The sequence below is a fragment of the Ammodytes marinus genome, assembly GCF_949987685.1.
Source record: "Ammodytes marinus genome assembly, chromosome: 13".
Classification (NCBI taxonomy): domain Eukaryota; kingdom Metazoa; phylum Chordata; class Actinopteri; order Uranoscopiformes; family Ammodytidae; genus Ammodytes; species Ammodytes marinus.
Genome location: NC_137217.1, coordinates 19726099 through 19744747, shown reverse-complemented (window position 1 = coordinate 19744747; position 18649 = coordinate 19726099). Strand labels below are relative to the sequence as shown.

General features: G+C 43.6%; 1 protein-coding gene across 1 annotated transcript; it reads right to left on the bottom strand.

Moving 5' to 3' along the window:
- Window positions 1-177: 177 nt before the first annotated feature.
- On the bottom strand, window positions 178-18240 carry chrnb2 (cholinergic receptor, nicotinic, beta 2; the record flags this gene model as incomplete). Its single annotated transcript, XM_080039583.1, has 6 exons — window positions 178-327; window positions 2391-3531; window positions 5761-5870; window positions 7701-7745; window positions 8937-9082; window positions 18189-18240. 6 exons carry the CDS (start codon window positions 18238-18240, stop codon window positions 178-180), a joined length of 1644 nt encoding a protein of 547 aa, XP_079895709.1.
- Between the last annotated feature and the right edge of the window lie 409 nt (window positions 18241-18649).

The window sequence follows — 18649 nt, the reverse complement described above, 5'->3', positions numbered from 1 at the left end:
GTTTCAGTTCCAGTTCTGGTTCCAGTCCGACAGATTTAATAAAAATCCCCAGACCTGCCTCCCTCCCTCCCCCCCTTCCCCACACACACACACCAGCTTTTGTTGTGTCCTGCTGTGTGCTGATTGGTCAGGGGAGGAGCTGTCCAGCCAGCGTGCCCCGCGGCATCCTGGGAACACTCAGCTTGGCGGGCTGATGGTCTTGACAGTGTAATTCTGGAAGAGCGGCTGCATGAACATGCCCAGTGTGCCAAACACACACACAAAGATAAAGATCCACAGGAAGAGGCGGTCAATCACCATGGCAACGTACTTCCAGTCCTCGCTCACCTGTTGATGGGGGAGGGGGAGGGGGCAGGGAGAGAGAAAGATTTAGGTGAGCAGAATCACTCTCACTCTCTCACATTGGCTCTGTCTCTCTATGGCCTTTCCCCTATGCAGTGGGATAATGGAGGTTAAAGGGTTAATGCCAGCAGAGACTGGGTTCTGCCACATACAGCTCTAAGGAGTCAAGGAGAAGGACGCGAGGGAGGGAGAGCGAGTGATGGAAAGGCGGAGAGGTGAGGTTGACATTGTAACCCGGCAATGATGACGGGGGGAGGTGAGGGGAGGGGAGGGGAGGGGAGGGGAGGGGAGGGGAGGGGAGGGGAGGGGAGGACTGACTGACACGTTGCCACGCACTGTGCCCGGAGAGGGAGAATTTGAAAAAGCGGTCGGCATGGCAACGGGGATGGCAACCATGTCGGTGATTGACAGAATAACAAGAGGATTGTTAATTCTCGCATCACTCGCGGGGCCAGAGGGCTGATCTCCTCAGATGCCTTGAGGAAAAAAGCGATAAAACACACAACCCAGCACCCTCACTTTGCTCGTCTTGGTCCTTTCCCATCCCAGCTCTTTGCCACTTGTACTCCTTCTCTATGCACAGCGTCATGCTGCTGCTATAATTACATGTCTGTGTTGAATATTCAGAGGGGCTATGATTGCGTCACCACCAGATCTGTCTCTTTTGCTTATGCTCTGGTGTAGTCCCCCATGCGTTTCAAATGGAAGAGCTAAACGTGCTCTGCCGCTATGTTGTCGCTATAATGGGATATGGGTGCAAAGGACAGACCAATGCTGCTCGTGAGCCTCTTATAGTCAGTAACATATGGACATACAGTTCAATGATTTAGGTTCTGATTTTGTATCCACAGAGACAAGATCATTTATGTTGCTTTAGAGAAGAGCCAAAGGGACACATTAGCAGCCTTGTATTACCAGACGATATCTGTTTATCACAGATATATCGCTATGGAAGTGAATGTTGGCAAGAATTTGCAGAGCAGTAAATTGCAGTAATAAAGGATTCATTGGGAGTCATTATCAGCCCGTATATTGTACTTTTAGTTGCGTAAACTTACATTCATGGATTATTTGACCACTTGGGTACAGAGAAAAAAAGACTGTCAACAAACACTGACAGCATCACATCATACCGTTTGATATGGTGAAACCCGTTGGCTCACAATTGCCTATTTTACATAACCAGCAGTCACAAAGCAAAATCAGCAACTGGCTACCTGACGTATTAAAGTCCAAAATGTGCTCTCCTTTTAGGTCTGGTTATGTCAGATATAAAGGAAACAGCTGTATGATGTGTCTGAAAATTACAATGTTGAGTATGGTGAATCAAGAGTAAAGTTATGGTTCAGCTCTTTCATGATCATAGATAGTATATAAAAGGTGATGATCTGTCTGTTTCCTTTGTTTCCTGTTTTATTTTGGTAACTGTCTTGTTTCTTCCCATGTGATGTCCTTTCAAGTTTCCCTGCTGTGTGATTACTGGTCCCTCCCTTATGTGTTTTAGCGGTTCCTCGTTGTCTGTCCTGTTTTTTTCTTATTTAAGCCCTTGTCTTTTCCTTTGTCGAAGCAGTGTGGTGTGTTCATGTGGTGAGTCCTCCTGTTTGTTCCTGTGTGCTCCCTGTCTTTTTGGAGGTTTTGAATTTTTTGGTATTAATAAATCTTTAGTTGTCCTGCACTTGGGTCCTGCCTGCCTGCCTGCCTGCTACTTAACCATAACAAGCTCAGCCAAACCAATGAGCTTGAGGGACAATCAAGAATTGCTAACCCACTTAAGCTACACCTTTTACATTAAACACAGTCAATGTATTAGTTAGTATAAGGATATTGATTAGAGTAGCTTTAAACAATAAAAAGTATGAAAGATTATATTGTATTTGCTATTACTGTCATCTCTGACAAAATGTATATTAGCTGATGCTGTATATTGTTATCTAATTTGTATTTGTCTCAACCTAATAATTATTAGTCAGGCTCTGTTACGGAGCAAAAGAGATACTGTATAGACGTATGTATATGGGATCATACGGTTAGTATACAGTCATACTTACACTCTGATCATCATCTTCGCTCTTCATGTGGTTGGCGATGAAGCGTACTCCCTCCACAGCCTCCTCAAAGCCTGGACAGGCTTGAGCCAGCAGGGCCTGGGTCAGCGCGGGACCTGCTCCTCCTCCTGCTGCTGGCTTCCCCCGTGGCAGGTTTCCAGCCCCCCCTTCCCGGCCCTCCCTCACCCTGTTCAGACCATCCAGGGATCCCCCGCCTGCACCTCCCAGGTCCCCTCCAAACTGTTTGACTGAAGCCCGGTTCACATAGCAGGTGCACGGGTCACTGTCCTCCTTGGTGAACATCCCTGTGGAGGTCCCCCCTCCACTCCCGCTCCCTCCACTTCCCAGCCCCAGCCCCACCATCAGGGCCCCCGCCTCGCCGCCGCGCCCGCCTTCCTTCTGCTCCTGGGCCCTCCGTCTCTGGCGCAGCCTCTGTCGCTCACAGCTGTTTCTGGGCTGGCGCATGAAGAGCAAGGCGGGCAGCTTGTTGAGGAAGACCAGCTTGACCCACGGGGGCATGGTGTGTGTGGTGGGTGAGCGGTGGTGCACGTTGAGCACACACACGCTGGTGACGATGGAGAAAGTCACCAGGACCATGGTGAACATCAGGTACTTGCCAACCAGAGGCACGTCCAGGGAGGTGGGAGGGACGATCTTGGAGATAAGCAGCAGGAAGACGGTGAGGGCCAGCAGCACGGAGATGCAGAGGGTCATCTTCTCTCCGCAGTCGGAGGGCAGGTAGAAGACCAGAATGGCCAGCGAGGTGATGAGCACGCAGGGGATGATGAGGTTGATGGTGTAGAAGAGAGGCTTGCGGCGGATGATGAAGTCATAGGTGATGTCTACGTAGGTGGGGTCTGCCGGGTTCTCGTTGCGCCGGCCGGGCAACGCGATGATGTCCCACTCCCCGCTGGGCGTGAAGTCGTCCATGCTGGCCACGTCGGCGCGCAGCACCAGGTCGATCTCGGTACGGTCGTACGTCCAGGAGCGGAAGCGCAGCGTGCAGTTCTGCTGGTCGAAGGGGAAGTGCTTGACCTCGATCTTGCACGCCGACTTGTAGATGGCCGGCGGCAGCCAGAAGATGCTGCCGTCGTGCGAGACCACCGCGTTGGAGTAGAAGGACACCTCGTACACGCCGTCAGCGCTGGGAGAGACAAGGGAGAGAGGGGCCAAGAGAGAGAAGAGCAAGTTAAAGTTAAAGTTTAAAGGAGGAACTTTTAAATATTTTTGAAACAGGCTTCATAAATTACATGTAACATCAAAAGAGACCATCAGGGGGTGCAAGAATGAACAAAAATGGAATGTTCCTCGGAGCACCTTTAAAGACCTAATTCACCAGTGGAAATATGAATGCATATTGAACTTTGAGTTCCTATGTAGTATAAATGTGCAAACATTTCTGAAATCAGTTCATCCCAGCCTGCGAAAAGGCAGAAAGAGTGTTTGATGGTCTCACTGTCTAACCCTACATTTTCCCATGTGTGACATTACACATGGGAAAATGTAGGGTTAGGATTAACAGGACAGCTGGGCCAATACAAGGGAAGACTGAGGGAAGAAAAACCTCACTCATTATATTATAATAGCGATTTTATAGTGATAGAACGCTGGTTCCGTATGGGTGAAGTATTCCTTTTAAATTAAGTTTAAGTTATTAGTTGAGTGTCAGACGTGAATTACTGGGGAACAGCAGGGTCACACACAAGATACATGATGAACACGCAGACTATAGACAGGGAACAAGATTCACATGTTAGACCGGGTTGAGTTAAAACAGCTCGAATTTACACACTCAGAAGTCAGCCGCCTGACAGCATTAAAGCTGGTGATCGAATTTCCATTTCACTCAAGCCTTTGGCAAGAGAATGAGTTATAAAGTCATTAATGGGTTTGAAAGTACAGCCAAGGAAAGAGATATAGTCTCCTGGAACTATAGTTACAAATCAAATTAAGATTTTAAAAATGAGTAGCTCTAGTGTCGCTGTATCCAAAGCTAATCCTAAAGTTTAGGTGCCTGACAGGAGTTCCAAGCAGTGAAGAAACCTTGGAAGACGGTTTGCTGACCTGGTGGGATTAACGTGATAGTTATATCCAAAATGTGTGGGTCAGGGATCTTTTAATCTAAAGTAAGGACTGAAGCAGGGAAAGAGGAGAAGCACACAGGCATATCACTGTACTCTGATTAACATATTGTAAATTGACACTGTGTTCCCATTACCATTGAGACAAGTGGTCTGCAACATCTTTACCTACCTGATACATTCAAATTCTAATTAAAAACAGGGCAAGTTTCAGATTAACACATGTACTGCATTATAAATTATGCAACTCTGGATTAACAAAGAAAACAACAGCCCGGGGGTCTCAAAATAACCAGGTTCACTGTTCACTGTCAGTTGTTTTTACGCAATTTTATCTATTTGCAAATTTCGTCTGGGAAATTGCACAAGGTAAGTACAATTTCAACTATGGTGGGTTTCTGCATTATAACCTTAACTTTAGGTCCTGCCTTGTAGAAAATGTAGAAAATGGCCCTGGTGTTAAAACGTAGATTGTAAGAATTGAATTAAAACTAGATGTATAGTGCATAGATAGATGAAAAATATTCCACTGAGTACTGGTAGGTTTATTGTGTGTTACACCTGATGGGAACACAAAGGTGACAGATAGCTCAGAATTTGCACAATTAAATGTAGGTAATCCTGATTACCACTGTAGACATGGTCTGAATGCTGAAGAATCCAAAATCACAGCTGCATATTTTAGTATGGAGTAATGCAAGTGCAATTAATTTAAGAGCAAAGCGATGGTCCTTGGTACAGAATCTAAAGTAAAATACAAAAATATGTATTGAGCATCCCTGCAGTAGTACACATATATAGCTGTTTTTAAAACAACCTACAATGAGTGAGTTTGTGTTTGGATGTGTGTAAATATGTTCAAGTGCTTCTTATCAGTTTGATCTGACATCTAATGTACACATATTTGCACTTATAGCTGTGTGTGTATGAGTGTAGGGCAGATGACTCCATGTTTGTAATGTCTCATGAGAATTGGAGGTACAGTAATGTAGTAATGTAGCATGAGTGATTTGAGCAGATTGCGGTGGACATATTCAGTCATGTGTGGCAGGGTGAAGTGTATTACATGGTAAAACCCTGCCATATAATTGATGTTCTCATCCGCAGTGACTTATGGTGGTGGCATCCCGGATCCAGTCACATGGGAGGTCAATTTAAAACATTATTAGTTTAATATAAGTATGGTGTAGGAGCTTTTGTTCAGCGTGTATAACGTAATAAATGAGATTGCGTGTGGGTTTTCTGAAAGCCTTTCTGAAGTGAGGACAGAAGGGCAAGTGAGAGTGACTCACTTGTTGTAGAGCACCACGTCAGGCAGCCAAATGTGTTTTGAGGGCAGTCTGACCTTCATCATTCCATCAAACTCCTCAGGGACCCAAGTCAGACGGTAGTCCTGCCACTCCTGAGGGCCAATAAAAACAAAATGCTTAGTCACACATCTGCTAATCAACACAGCAGAAAGGGGACATCTTGAGAGGAGCAGCGAGGGAGAATATATTGTCTGTCTGTCTATCTGTCTGTCTGTCTGTCGGTCTTTGCCATGTCCGTCGGTCAGTCACTGTTCAATATGACGCATCGCAAGCCACCGTAAGCCCAGGGAACATCCTGTGCTATCTGTCCTTTTGCACTTACATCATACTTTAAGAGAGAGAGAGAGAGATAGAGAGAGAGAGAGAGAGAGAGAGAGAGAGAGAGAGAGAGGGAGAGAGAGGGAGAGGGAGAAAGAGAAAGAGAAAATATGTGCATCAGCAGCATTGTGTAACCAGCATTATCTTAGTCCATATGTTGGGGGTCAGTGACATTGCCGGACTGTAGCCTCTGTGCCCCGTGACAGCCTATCTGTCCAGCTCTTCCATGTTAGGGCCATGTTGAAGCTGTAATGCCCATGCTATGTAGTCCCCAGTAACTGTGATGCATTATGGTCATTACAGTTCATCTTGGCCCACGACAGCTGTCCTTGGCTCCCCTGCTTTCCGGCAGCGAGGGATCCATAGAGCACTTATGGTCCCTCTACGCTCGGTTACATGTCATAAATCTTAACTTACTCAGGTGCAAGCGTATGTGCATGTGTATGTGCATGTGTGTGTGTGTGTGAGTGTGTGTGTGTGTGTGTGTGTATGTGTGTGTGTGTGTGTGTGTGTGTGTGTGTGACTGTTTAAAGAGCTATCGTCTGTTCCATATACAGTACATCTAAATTTACATCCAGATTGAACATATGTCTGTGTTATTTGTTCCAACACCTGCCCTCAAAAGCAAGCACGTATGTTGACGATGTGTGTGGATGCGTACGCCTTTATGTTCTACCATGTTATAGGCCTCAGCTGTAAGCACCAGGAACTAGCCATGTAGAAGCTCAGAGGTTTTCACAGGGTGAGGTTATGCAAAATCACAAACTGTCTGATTTCAACAACTGTGAAAAAGAGATACTGCATGTATGCAATGCTCTGCTTGTCATCATCAGTTAACGGGGTTTTGAATGTTAAAAATTAATTATGTTTAAATTTTCCGAGGACATTTTTTCATGTGGTTGGATCCCCCGTCTCCCCGCCACATGTTGAAGTGTCCCTGTGCAAGACACTAAACCGCCAATTTCTCCCGATAGTTAGCTTGCACCGTTTGTGGTAGCTGCTGCTGTTGGTATGAATGTGTGTGTGAATGAGTGAGTGTGTACAAAACAATGTAAAGCGCTTTGGTTCTGTGAAAAAACAAGAAAAAGCGCTATATAAGTGGAAACCATTTACCATATTGTTTGGTGTCTTCATAGCTGTCTGACACTTCACCAGTCATGTCAGTTTGTCAGAGCTGCTTCTCCACATGAGAGGAGGCAGGACTAGTCTGTCGCCCGCCGCGACCAATGAAACAAATGGAACACAGGGATGCATCTTTCCCCTCCAGTAACTGGACCACTGCTCATATGCTACGGTCAACTGGTGTAACAGTGGGCTATGATTATATAATGTAAATCCAAGCATGTACCGTAGTGTATAGAAGAGAGAGCACCATCAGTGTCCTTGTTTGTGTAAGTCACATTTGGTCCATTGTGGTGTGTGATTAAAATTCCCTCTGAATTGGCAGTAAAACTGTGAAATCTATGGTAAAACCAGCCATGAATAACATACTTAATATGATGTTCATTCTATATTTTGATAATCTTTCTATCTGCAGTACTTTCTCCCCTTGTGGTAGAAGGTTTACTGTGTTAGGACAGTAAGTAGAGGAGAAAAGATCTCACCTGCGTTAGCCAGACATTGGTTGTCATCACCTGCTCTCTTTCATGCTGTGGAAAAAAAGAGGACAGACATTACAAACTATGATTAAAGAGTGCTACATAGTGAGTCAATATAACACACAACAGATTGAAGGATGTGTGTGACAAATTATTTTAGAAAATGGCATAAAATTGATGCAGCAGAGTCGAGATATCCCCACATTTACTCCCTCGAGTCATCCGACAACATTGAATCATACACGTATTTGCAAGTGATAGTGTTTTCTAGTAGATGCTCCTGCATTGGCAAATGCCCAAGTTTTTCAAACTCCACATTTTGTTACAAAACAAGGCCAAGCTGAGATAACCCTGATGAGATCATAGGAGTTCATGTATATTTGTCAGGCTTTACCACAGAAGACATTACACAAACAAACTGTCTGACTCAGAAGTACTCAACATAATATATGAACAACGTTAACTTTGTGAAATCTATGGAGTGGCCCTTTTAACTAACAAGAACTATAATTGTATAATTTGTAATAATTAACCTCATGCTACTTAACATTTTCACTTCTACAGACTTCAGATGCTGTACTTTTTACTACATTTATTTGAACAGCTTCATTGAATGAATACAGTAAGCTCTTCTGCAACATTAGAATACAGCTCAGGCCTTGGGCTAAGGAACAAATTATTACTAGACCGACTGGAGATTTCCTGGGATGTTCATCGTTATACAACTTCATTTCTCTTGCTTCTACCATCAGACTGGAATACAAATCATGTTTGCACGAAAACTGACAAAATCAATTCCAGTCATCAGATTTGAAGTCTCTAGGAAGAACATCATTAGTGCATTTATGGCATCTTTTAGAAATGCCCTTTTCAGAGTTGTTTTCTTACTGTGTGTGTGTGTGTGTGTGTGTGTGTGTGTGTGTGTGTGTGTGTGTGTGTGTGTGTGTGTGTGTGTGTGTGTGTGTGTGTGTGTGTGTGTGTGTGTGTGTGTGTGTGTGTGTGTGTGTGTGTGTGTGTGTGTGTGTGAAATGTCACAAGATATGCACAAGTAATAAGTTGCATCAAGGTCACCTCACTCAACAGTGTGTGTGTGTGTGTGTGTGTGTGTGTGTGTGTGTGTGTGTGTGTGTGTGTGTGTGTGTGTGTGTGTGTGTGTGTGTGTGTGTGCGTGTGGCCAAATATACTGTACATACAACAACATACAAACAGGGCAGAGCCAGGGTGACATGTGTGCACACTCACCACACTGATGAGTTGGGCCAGCGACACCATCAACTGCACAGTGACCAGCTCGGAGCCATTGGTCGCCGGGCGGATCAGTTTGTTGTAGTGAGCTGGGTTTAAGAGATGCTCCACCAACCGCTCCTCTGTGTCTGCCCCCAGGCCGCCTGCATTGAGAACACAACATCATCATCATCATCACCATCATCATCATAATCTGCCTCTATTAGACAAAGGTGTTACAGCCTTCAGTCTCTCTCTCTCTCTCTCTCTCTCTCTCTCTCTCGCTGCAGTTTAAAATTAATTAAAAAAACTTTCACTACATGGGATATGTAGTGAATTCATGCAAGAGCAGGAAATCAGTGGTGCTGCTGAGGTTCTCTGTTGAGGTCCAGTGCCCCTCACTGCTATAGCATTTGGGAGCTGGCTATCCATGTGTATTGAGAACACAAAGCCCTTCAACCATGGCGTTACTCATCATCACTGCCGGCTGGAGCGCGTCAGCATGCTACAGCTCGATACACGCTTCTTACAAGATGTGACATCATAAGAATGAGTCAACCGGTCTGTATGTCTCCATGGCTATCCTCTCTGTCTCTGCAGCTCTATCTGTTGCCTCTGTTCTGTCTCCATCTATCTGCCTCTGCTGTGTTGCACTTCTCCCCTAAACTGCCAGTCTTTTTGTAGCTCTGGGTTATTTTCACTCCATCTCTCACTTCCGTTCCCCTGTCTTTCCCTCCCTCCCTCCCCCCTCACTCCATCCCTCCCTTCCTCGTGACAACACCATCCCTGCGTCTGTGGCAGACTGTAGTCGTATCCGTCTGAGTGGTTGAGTTTGGGCAGAGCTGTCACAACACCACACGCGGGGAGGGGAGGGGCATTAACTGAGAGACACGGCGCTACAGACAAAAGAGAAAAAAACTAACTGTTCACCTCCTTTTTCTCCTCCCTCTCTCTACCACTGTTCACTCCCTCTGCCTCTCTGGCATCTGCTCAGTTCATTCGCTCCATCTTTTCCCTTTCACAATACCCTCACGCGTTCCCCCTGCAGAGAAACGCAGGCTGCCTACTGTGAACTTCAAACCGATTTTGACATATTTGGGTAAAACCTGCTATTTCAGAGGGTATTACAACGGTGCAGGAACACAAACGTTTTCAAGCAGATGTGGATAAATCTCACCTTAACGTTAATCATGTTTGATTTTCAAAATGTTTGGATAAACCTCTTCAGATCAACCTTTCTGTTTTCAAGAGGGGCCCTCATACACAAAATATAGACTGTAACCAACAATTAAAAATCGATTTAAATGGAGAACAACCAATATTATATAAATTAATCCATTCCTCTAACAGAAAGTAGTTTGACAGAAAAAATGCCAACAAAGCCCTGGGTTCCATTTTCTCAAATGTTGCAGTCCATATCAGTTTGACTGAGAAATCAAAGGCAAACACATCAAAGAGTCAAAATGTATTCATACATGGATGGGTATAGGTGAACACAAGCAAAAGGGTGAGCAGGTGCATTGGGGATGAGCTAAAATGTTGGGATTTGTTGCATTAGTGATGTAAGAAATATGGAAATGCCAGTTTAAACAGAAAGGAGAAGATTAGAAAAAAACTCCACACACTCTAATGATGTTCTTTTTCAGTTTTTTTCCCCCTGCACTTCTAAATGTATATGTTTCTGAGCTTCTCTGTGACGTCCTGTCGTCCTCCCCCTCCATTTCTCCCTTGATCTCCACCTCCCTCCTCCCCTCCCTCTTGCCCTATAGCTGCTGTGCTCACTGAACAGGAATGATAGCCTCTGTCTCTGGATCAATGAGGACTCTATTCGTGTCCTGTAAACTAAACGCGGCATTCCTCTCTCTCTGTGTCTCTCTCACACTCTCTCTCCCCCCTTATTTTTTAATCTCCATCTCTTTCCTGCGTCTCATCGCTTCCGTCTCATTTCCTTCTTACAATTTCTCAGTCTTTCCATCATCGGAGCCCGTAAACTCCCCTGACCGACTCCATCACTCTCTCCTTCCTGTTATCTCCATCTTCCCGTTGCTGACAGCCACTGGCCATTTATTGCCCCCTTCCCTCGCTAATCCAACATCGTCAATACACATCCCTGTCAGCATGTGTGTGTAGCACTCAGGGTTGTTTATTGTGCAAGTGCTGTTTCGCTTTTTATGTGTGTGTGTGTGTGTGTGTGTGTGTGTGTGTGTGTGTGTGTGTGTGTGTGTGTGTGTGTGTGTGTGTGTGTGTGTGCTCACACAATCATGAGGGAAATAAGCATTACTGTCTGTGTCTCAACTATGTGAGCAATGTATATTATTCCCAGAAGCACAAGGCAATAACACTGTCGAATGAGGCAGGAAGGCAACACAGTTCACTTAAACAGAGATGGAGCTACTTTTTCATCAGCCAGGCTCATATTGTAAAATTCCATGCCAAAAATCAACTAGATGACATGAAGGCACATGTTACATTTGCCTTATAACTTACATTTTATTTACATTAAGGTTCCTGAAACATCTGTGCACAATTAAATCTATAAAAAATTGAAGATTTTAACGCAAGGTCCAAACTGATCCCCAGGACTTTGACGACACCTGAGCAGATTCACATTATCCTTATTTATGTGGGTTTCTATAGTAACAGAACAGAAAAGCTCCTCGGTAAAAGACCCTTAAAGATCACTAGAGATGACTAAGACCAATTTGACAAGAGGCCAACACAAAACCCAAGGGCCAAACTGTTTCAATTGATTGGATGTAAAAGTGTTTCCTTTGCTTACGTCTGGCAACAGCTACAGACACTAAATATTCTTTTTTGTTTTTGACAGGATCTTAACATTGTGACATAAATCATGTTCGAACAATATCAACTACTCTGCTGAGTAGAGACAAATAAATCTGGCATACTGTATATACTGTATATCCACAGCACATGTTTGTCGATCCAAATGCAATTTGCGATGCTGCTAAAAATCCTTAACCTTTTCTATTAACAAAATAGAATTCATATGTCTGATCCTTTGCATGTTCTGCTTATTTTGAGTTATACTTTGATATTTGCCTGCCGGGCTCAGGATGAAAGTCTCTAGATCAATGTTTTACAGTTGTGAGGGAAATTAGAGACTAAAAGAGAGATTTTTATTCAAATCTGTTTTTGTCTAATCTCAAGACTGCAAAAAAAATATATCCACACACTCCTGTCTGATCACTGCTCAGTCGGCTGCTCAACCTTCAGCACTTACTGTATAATGCTTCTAAACAAAGACTGATCTCTCTCTCTCTCTCTCTCTCTCTCTCTCTGCCTCCACATACCATGCTCCTGCTGCTAAAGGCCCCGCTGAGTGGTTTTAATGTTGCTGGTGGCTCAGGTTGTATTCTGGTTGTTTTGCCGTGCAAATATTGCAAACTTAATGTGACACTATGAATATTTCAGTAGGGCTCCCCATTAGACTCTGGAGCAAAGAGAGTTGCACATCACCATGCAAACACACACACACACACACACACACACACACACACACCTGAGTGACACAGCACAGGAGAAGACTAGATGGTAGGCATGTTCAGCATTCAATTGGTTCACAACTTCATCCATTTCTCATTCCATTCTTTAAATATGAAAGTGTGTTTTCCATCAGATTACTGTACACTGAAACTTTTTTTAAGGATATAAGATCATTAATTGTTAAATTTTACACAATTTGTTTGGCAGCAGTGTAAAAAGCTACTTACTACTATGCCATTGTCCATGCACGCTGTGAAGACAAATGTGGAGAAAATGAGGGCGAAGCGAGAGCTAAATTGAATTATCCCGCTAAGACTATTACAGCGATGATCTCTATTTATACAGCTCACTCAGATGAGAAGAGAGGGTTGAGGGGAAAGTAGGGTCGCTTCCTGCTCTGCTCTTGCTCTTCCAAAGAGGCTTTTTGGCTGCAGCTGGGACCTATGCTATGCTGAAATATGCTTAAATCAATAATGGAGAGATCCAGTGATCTACTGGCAACACACAATTGGCTCTGTAGTGGTCATTGAACAGAGATATTAATATTGATCCTACATACGGCCGCAATGTACTTCAAAAAACAAAACCATCCTACTGTGGACCAACTGAGGAGGAAGATTTATCATCTGCAAACTCAACAAACTCTTGCATCTACTGCAGTTCTGTACTTCTTTGATTCTTGATTCTGAACATGACCATTATACTCATGCTGTAACTAATACTAAAAAAATAATTAGCCTTGTAAAATCAGATTTTATGTTATATTTGCGCAAATGAAATGCAGAGAGGTAACGCGTACACTGAGGAAATAACAGTCATACATATACAAGTAGGAAAATTTGACAAATGAATGATGACTGCAAAATATATCACTTTTTAGACAAATGTAAACGCTGAAAAAACAAGTCTAATGTTTGAAAGGTTTTCGAAATAAATCGATTTTAATTCTATTTTTACTATTCTATAACACTTTCTATAGATGGACCAATTTATCAAACCAACAGTAATAGTAAACAGTAATTAAGAGTCCTGGTGGTGCATACTGTATATAATATGCAGAGATAACGGTAAAAGATCAGCTAATCAAATTGAAGTTCTGAAAACAGCAGCAGTCTGTGGATCACTGCAGCTTCAGCTATGATGTCCTGTCATCATAGCTAATAGATGAAAAAAGGACATAACCTCCAGAACTTCCCACTCCCTTCTATCAGGCCAATTATCACAAAGGCATATTGTGGGGCCAAGCATTGATACAATGTACTACTTTACATCATTAGTTAAGCTTGAACCTCAAAATAATGGCCCCTAAGGTTTGAATAATTTAAAATATATATATAGTCAAACATTGTAGACAACAGGGGAAATTTAAGGACAGTATGATAAAGTCCTAAAGAATACGGTTGAAAATCTACACATGTTATGATTTAAAACGTCCAGAACATTTTTTGTTGGGATAAACAGTATAGTTTTTTTGTGACATTTACAACCCGTTGAGCTCTGCCGTTGGATGAAAGACGCTTTAGCTTTCGAACTATGGCGGTGCATTTGTCATTATGCCTCACATAACGGCCATTATTTGAGCTATTATTTGGAAGCCCGTAAATCTTGAGAGCGTTTTATCACTAGGTCGAAGCCTGAGGGTAATATGTGCGCATGATGAGGTCAGGCCTGTCTGACAGAAATACATGGATCTACATCACATCTATGGGCTCATGTCTTATATTGTAGAAATCCTGATCACAATTTTGCATTAGCTCTCTGTGCTCTGCAGAAGCATTACTTTCTATTAATAAGAACATTCGTTGTACTTTTCCAGTGTGCTGCTTGTAGATGTAAGATCAACTGAACAGAGTCTAGATGAAAGTGTTTTTATCATTCATACATGTTAAGACTAGAGAAAGGTTTGTGTGACCTTGAAAACACTACATACGCACAGCTTTGCGCAAATGTAAGTATTATTATTTCTTCTTTTTTAAATACACTTATATGAAGACACAATTAAAACTCTTAACTTTCCAAACGTCTCTTATCTGCCCCTTCTCCTCCACTGCTTAAGTTTCTATTAAACCTCTGTGCTCTCCCTTTGCTTTCCCTGTAATCTCCAGGGACACACACTGCTGGGCTCTGCTACTACCGCTGCACACTCATTCATTCAATCACACGCACATGCAAAAACACACACACACACACTCACACACACACTCACACAATCTTGCACTAATCACACATGAGTGCCTACGGTTTTTACACACGGAATCAAACACGTTCTCAAATACAAACGCAGGCCTCCGTGGTGTGTGTGACTGCTGTTCATTTCTAATCGCAGATCCAGCCCCTTTATATCCACCCAATCTGAATCCTTGTGCTGCTGTGCGTTGGGTTGGGAGCCAGTCCAAACAGATAGAGATGTGGAGAGAGAGAAAAAAAACACCAGAGAGCAAGATAAAGACAGAGAGTGACAGAAATTGAGAGGAGGAGAGAGAGAGACAATGGGAGAGGGCTGCTGTACGGTGATAACGTGCAGGTTCGAGATGCTGCAGAGATCAGCGGGGCTGGAACGGTGCACCAGAAAAAGTGATGACAGGCTTAAACCGACTGAGCAGGACTTTTTTTGATGTAGCGGTGCCAAGGTAAAACGGTTAGTTGAAATTCGCTTGGTGCATTCATAGAGCAGAGGACAAACATAACAGTGCATACTTAGTCACGTGCTAGAGGGGATGACTTGGCAGTGCATCAAACACATCTGTTTTATAAGAAGTGCTGCTGTAAAACCAATACAAGTAGGCATGATGACGACAACCGGTTTCAAGGTATACTGAGGTATGAAAAAAGTCATGGTTTCAATACCGCAATTATCTCTGTCATAACGTTATAACGTACTATAACACACAGGATGTTAACATACAAGTTTTATAATGTTCAGAATATTCCTGCATCATAACCTCTTCTACTAGAGGAGAAATGTGTGGAAAGTGAGCATGTCTCTAAAAACCTTGTTGAGCTGGCCGCTTAAAGTAGGCCTATTGCTTTTTTATTTCAATTTTGTTTCGAATAATTCAATCATTGTTATCATACAAGTTTTTTAAACGTTCAGATGATCTATATGTGGTTAAGAAAATAAATAGATTATGTTTTTTTACCCAGACATTTCAAAATAACACATTTGAGAGCTGTAATCGCAATATCGTGATACCGTGGTATTCTTGCTTAAGGGTATCATACCGTAAAAATATCATACCGGCCCATACCTAAATACAAGTGCACTTTCCGTCCTTAAGGTTGATGAGACTGTCGCACACTGCGCTCCATATCCACCAGTAACCCCTGCATCAGGTCAAGTCAGCAGCACCACAGACCTGTTCATTATGCATGGCCTGCAGGGGAGAGCGACAACAGGCATCCGCCTCACGCAGCAGGGCGGCCCCACAACCTCACAGCAGTGTCTCAGAGAGGTGGTGGAATTATGTCCTTGGGCGCCCTTGCTGCACAGGCCAACTGGATGTGCCCTGTTTGTGTGTCTGTGTTATCTTACATAAGGACGTGTTGTTGAGATGTTAGTCTGGAGGTGTGAAGTCGGAACTTTTGTCCTTCTTACTTCTTAACCACCAATATTTGCTCTGACATGAGGGGCTATTTCTCTGTTTGTGAAGAGATGCATCAACACGTGTCTCTCGCCTCTTTCTCTGTTGTGAGTGAGTGTGACATGAATGGGTGTGTGACCGTGTACAAATATGAAAGCTAAGAATTACAACTCAGTCTGACCTTCTCCTTTTCCTGTTGCTTCTTTGCTCTGGAATCTCTACAAACATATAAACATAGGCTGAGATTCCAGGTGTGTGTGTGTGTGTGTGTGTGTGTGTGTGTGTGTGTGTGTGTGTGTGTGTGTGTGTGTGTTTGTGTGTGTGTTTGTGTGTGTGTGACCACATAAGCATGCATTTCTTCAAAAGTGTGTAAGTGTGTAGATTGAGTTTATTGTCTCTGAGGATGATGCTAATCAGATTTTCTCGCTCAAGGGAAGATGACTCATTAGTAGACTAGTGATGAAGCTCCTTAAAGTAATATTGCATGTTGGGAGCATTTTCTCTTTTAGTGCATAAACCTCTGTTTGGTTGTATTGTGATGTCTAGTATTTTGTAAAATCTCTCTTTTGTGTGTGTGTGTGTGTGTGTGTGTGTGTGTGTGTGTGTGTGTGTGTGTGTGTGTGGTTGTGACAGAAAAAGTGAGAGTGTATGCGTGACGGGGGAAAGCAGGACAGTGTTGTCGCAATGATGATGAACGGTTAGTCAATGTGAGGAAGATGGCCAGGCATGTGAGTGTGAGTAGATAGAGAGGTGTGTTAGGGTGTGTGTGTGTGTGTGTGTGTGTGTGTGTGTGGTTATGTGTGCTGCCACACATGCAGTGACAGACCGTGTTTTGCTTCGAAGCTGAGCTGGCCAGTATTATGGCTTGTCTGGAAATATTAAGGCAGTTGTAATACAACCAATCAGCTGATGTGTTTTCCACTCCGCTCGGGGGGCAAAACCTTGCAGAGCAGAAATTAACACCAAATTAGAGCCGATTTACGGAGGTGAAATATGTCCAAACAACTTAATAGCTTTACACTTAACACACACCTCATTTGCTCTGGATGCACTGCAACAGCAGTGTTGTAAATAAGACTCACCCACTCAATGCATGTCCTCCATTAAGACAGAAAAAGACCATTTGTCTATGCAGGCTGTTGCACAGAGGAAGAAGGATTTTCCCTGCACTGCTGCTGAATGACAAATCATTTGTCCTTTGATGACAGGATGTAGAATTTGTCTTAGCTCAGCGTACCTCTCATTAACCTGCCCACTCAATGCAAGACCTCAGTGTTAATGAGAGTGAGAGAAAAAGAGAGAGAGGGGGGATGATATGTAACATAATGTATTTCCCCCTTCTTTCTCTCTATTTATCTACTGTAAATTTGAAGAGAAAGGGATCATTGATGCTTCGATGGCTCATAGATTTGAGGTGAGACCTGTGTACATGCTGTTTGTTCATTAGTTTGTGCAACCAATTCATCATCAGCCAATTAGAAGCAGAGACAGATCTACATTCTTAGAAATGCTTGTATGCTTGCTTTGAAATGTCTTCAAAATATGCCATATGCATGTTTGTGCTTTATGCTGCTGTATATGTGTTTTTATTGTAGGTGTGTTTGTCCTGCTCCAATCTACTGTCTTGTGCACTTTCCTATAATGTTTAATGTACGCTGTGTTTTATTGTCTGCTTATTTTATTGTTTGTTTGCCATTGTCTGTCAATTAATTCTTACTTTGTGTTACAGTATTTTCTGAGTCGACTATGTAGTTTTTTAAGAACACAAAATTGAGTTCAACAGACATTTGAAATGAAAGGATTTCACTTGTGTTTCAAACGGATAACGCAAATCCTGTTAGCTATTGCATCTGCTAGTGTGTCTGTATTTTGCGCATGTAGCCTGGTATATGGAGTGGGCAATGTATCTTCACTACATCATCCTTCCGTCGCGCTTGCCTCTGTTATGATAAAGATAGTGACACAGCAACGAAAGAGTCATTTTCTCCACCTCAGCCTCAGCATCTAACTAACCACCCCTTTTGTTTTCCACACTCACTCCCCTCGTTAATTTAAAGACACCTATTCAGAGTCACCGAAATGATCAATCCGCACGGTGGTTTTTGGCCCAATAAATAAAGGTGACAACGCACACAACACAACAGTGCATCGATGGAGACATTGTTTAGACGGACAAGTTACTCACCTCCCGCAATGGCGAGGAGAAGCAGCAGCAGCGGCGGCCAGCTGTCCATCATCCTGTGTGCGTCCAAGCCGCGCTCCTAACCCGCGAAAGGTGTTCACCGCGATGGAGAGGCCACCTTCAACCTAAGCACACCCGCAGTGTCACGCCCCTCCTCCTAACGACCCCGGAAGCCTCCCTTCAGTCTCTACCTGGCATAGTGGCGCCAGGGTTCTCCGTTGTTCCTACACTGCTTCGCACTCCCCAAAATGGGGAAATTATCAATATCAGGTGAGCTCTGCGCTGGGTCGTGCGGTGCTGGCTGTCCGTGTTGGAGAGGAGGCGGCGCGCTGGTTAGGCGGGGGCGGGCCGGGAGGGGGGAGGGAGGGAGGGAGGATGTGACATACCTAACGGCTCAGTTAGCGATGCAGTGTCTTTCCCGCACCAAGTCATACACCACCATGTAATATTCAAAACTCTTGGGC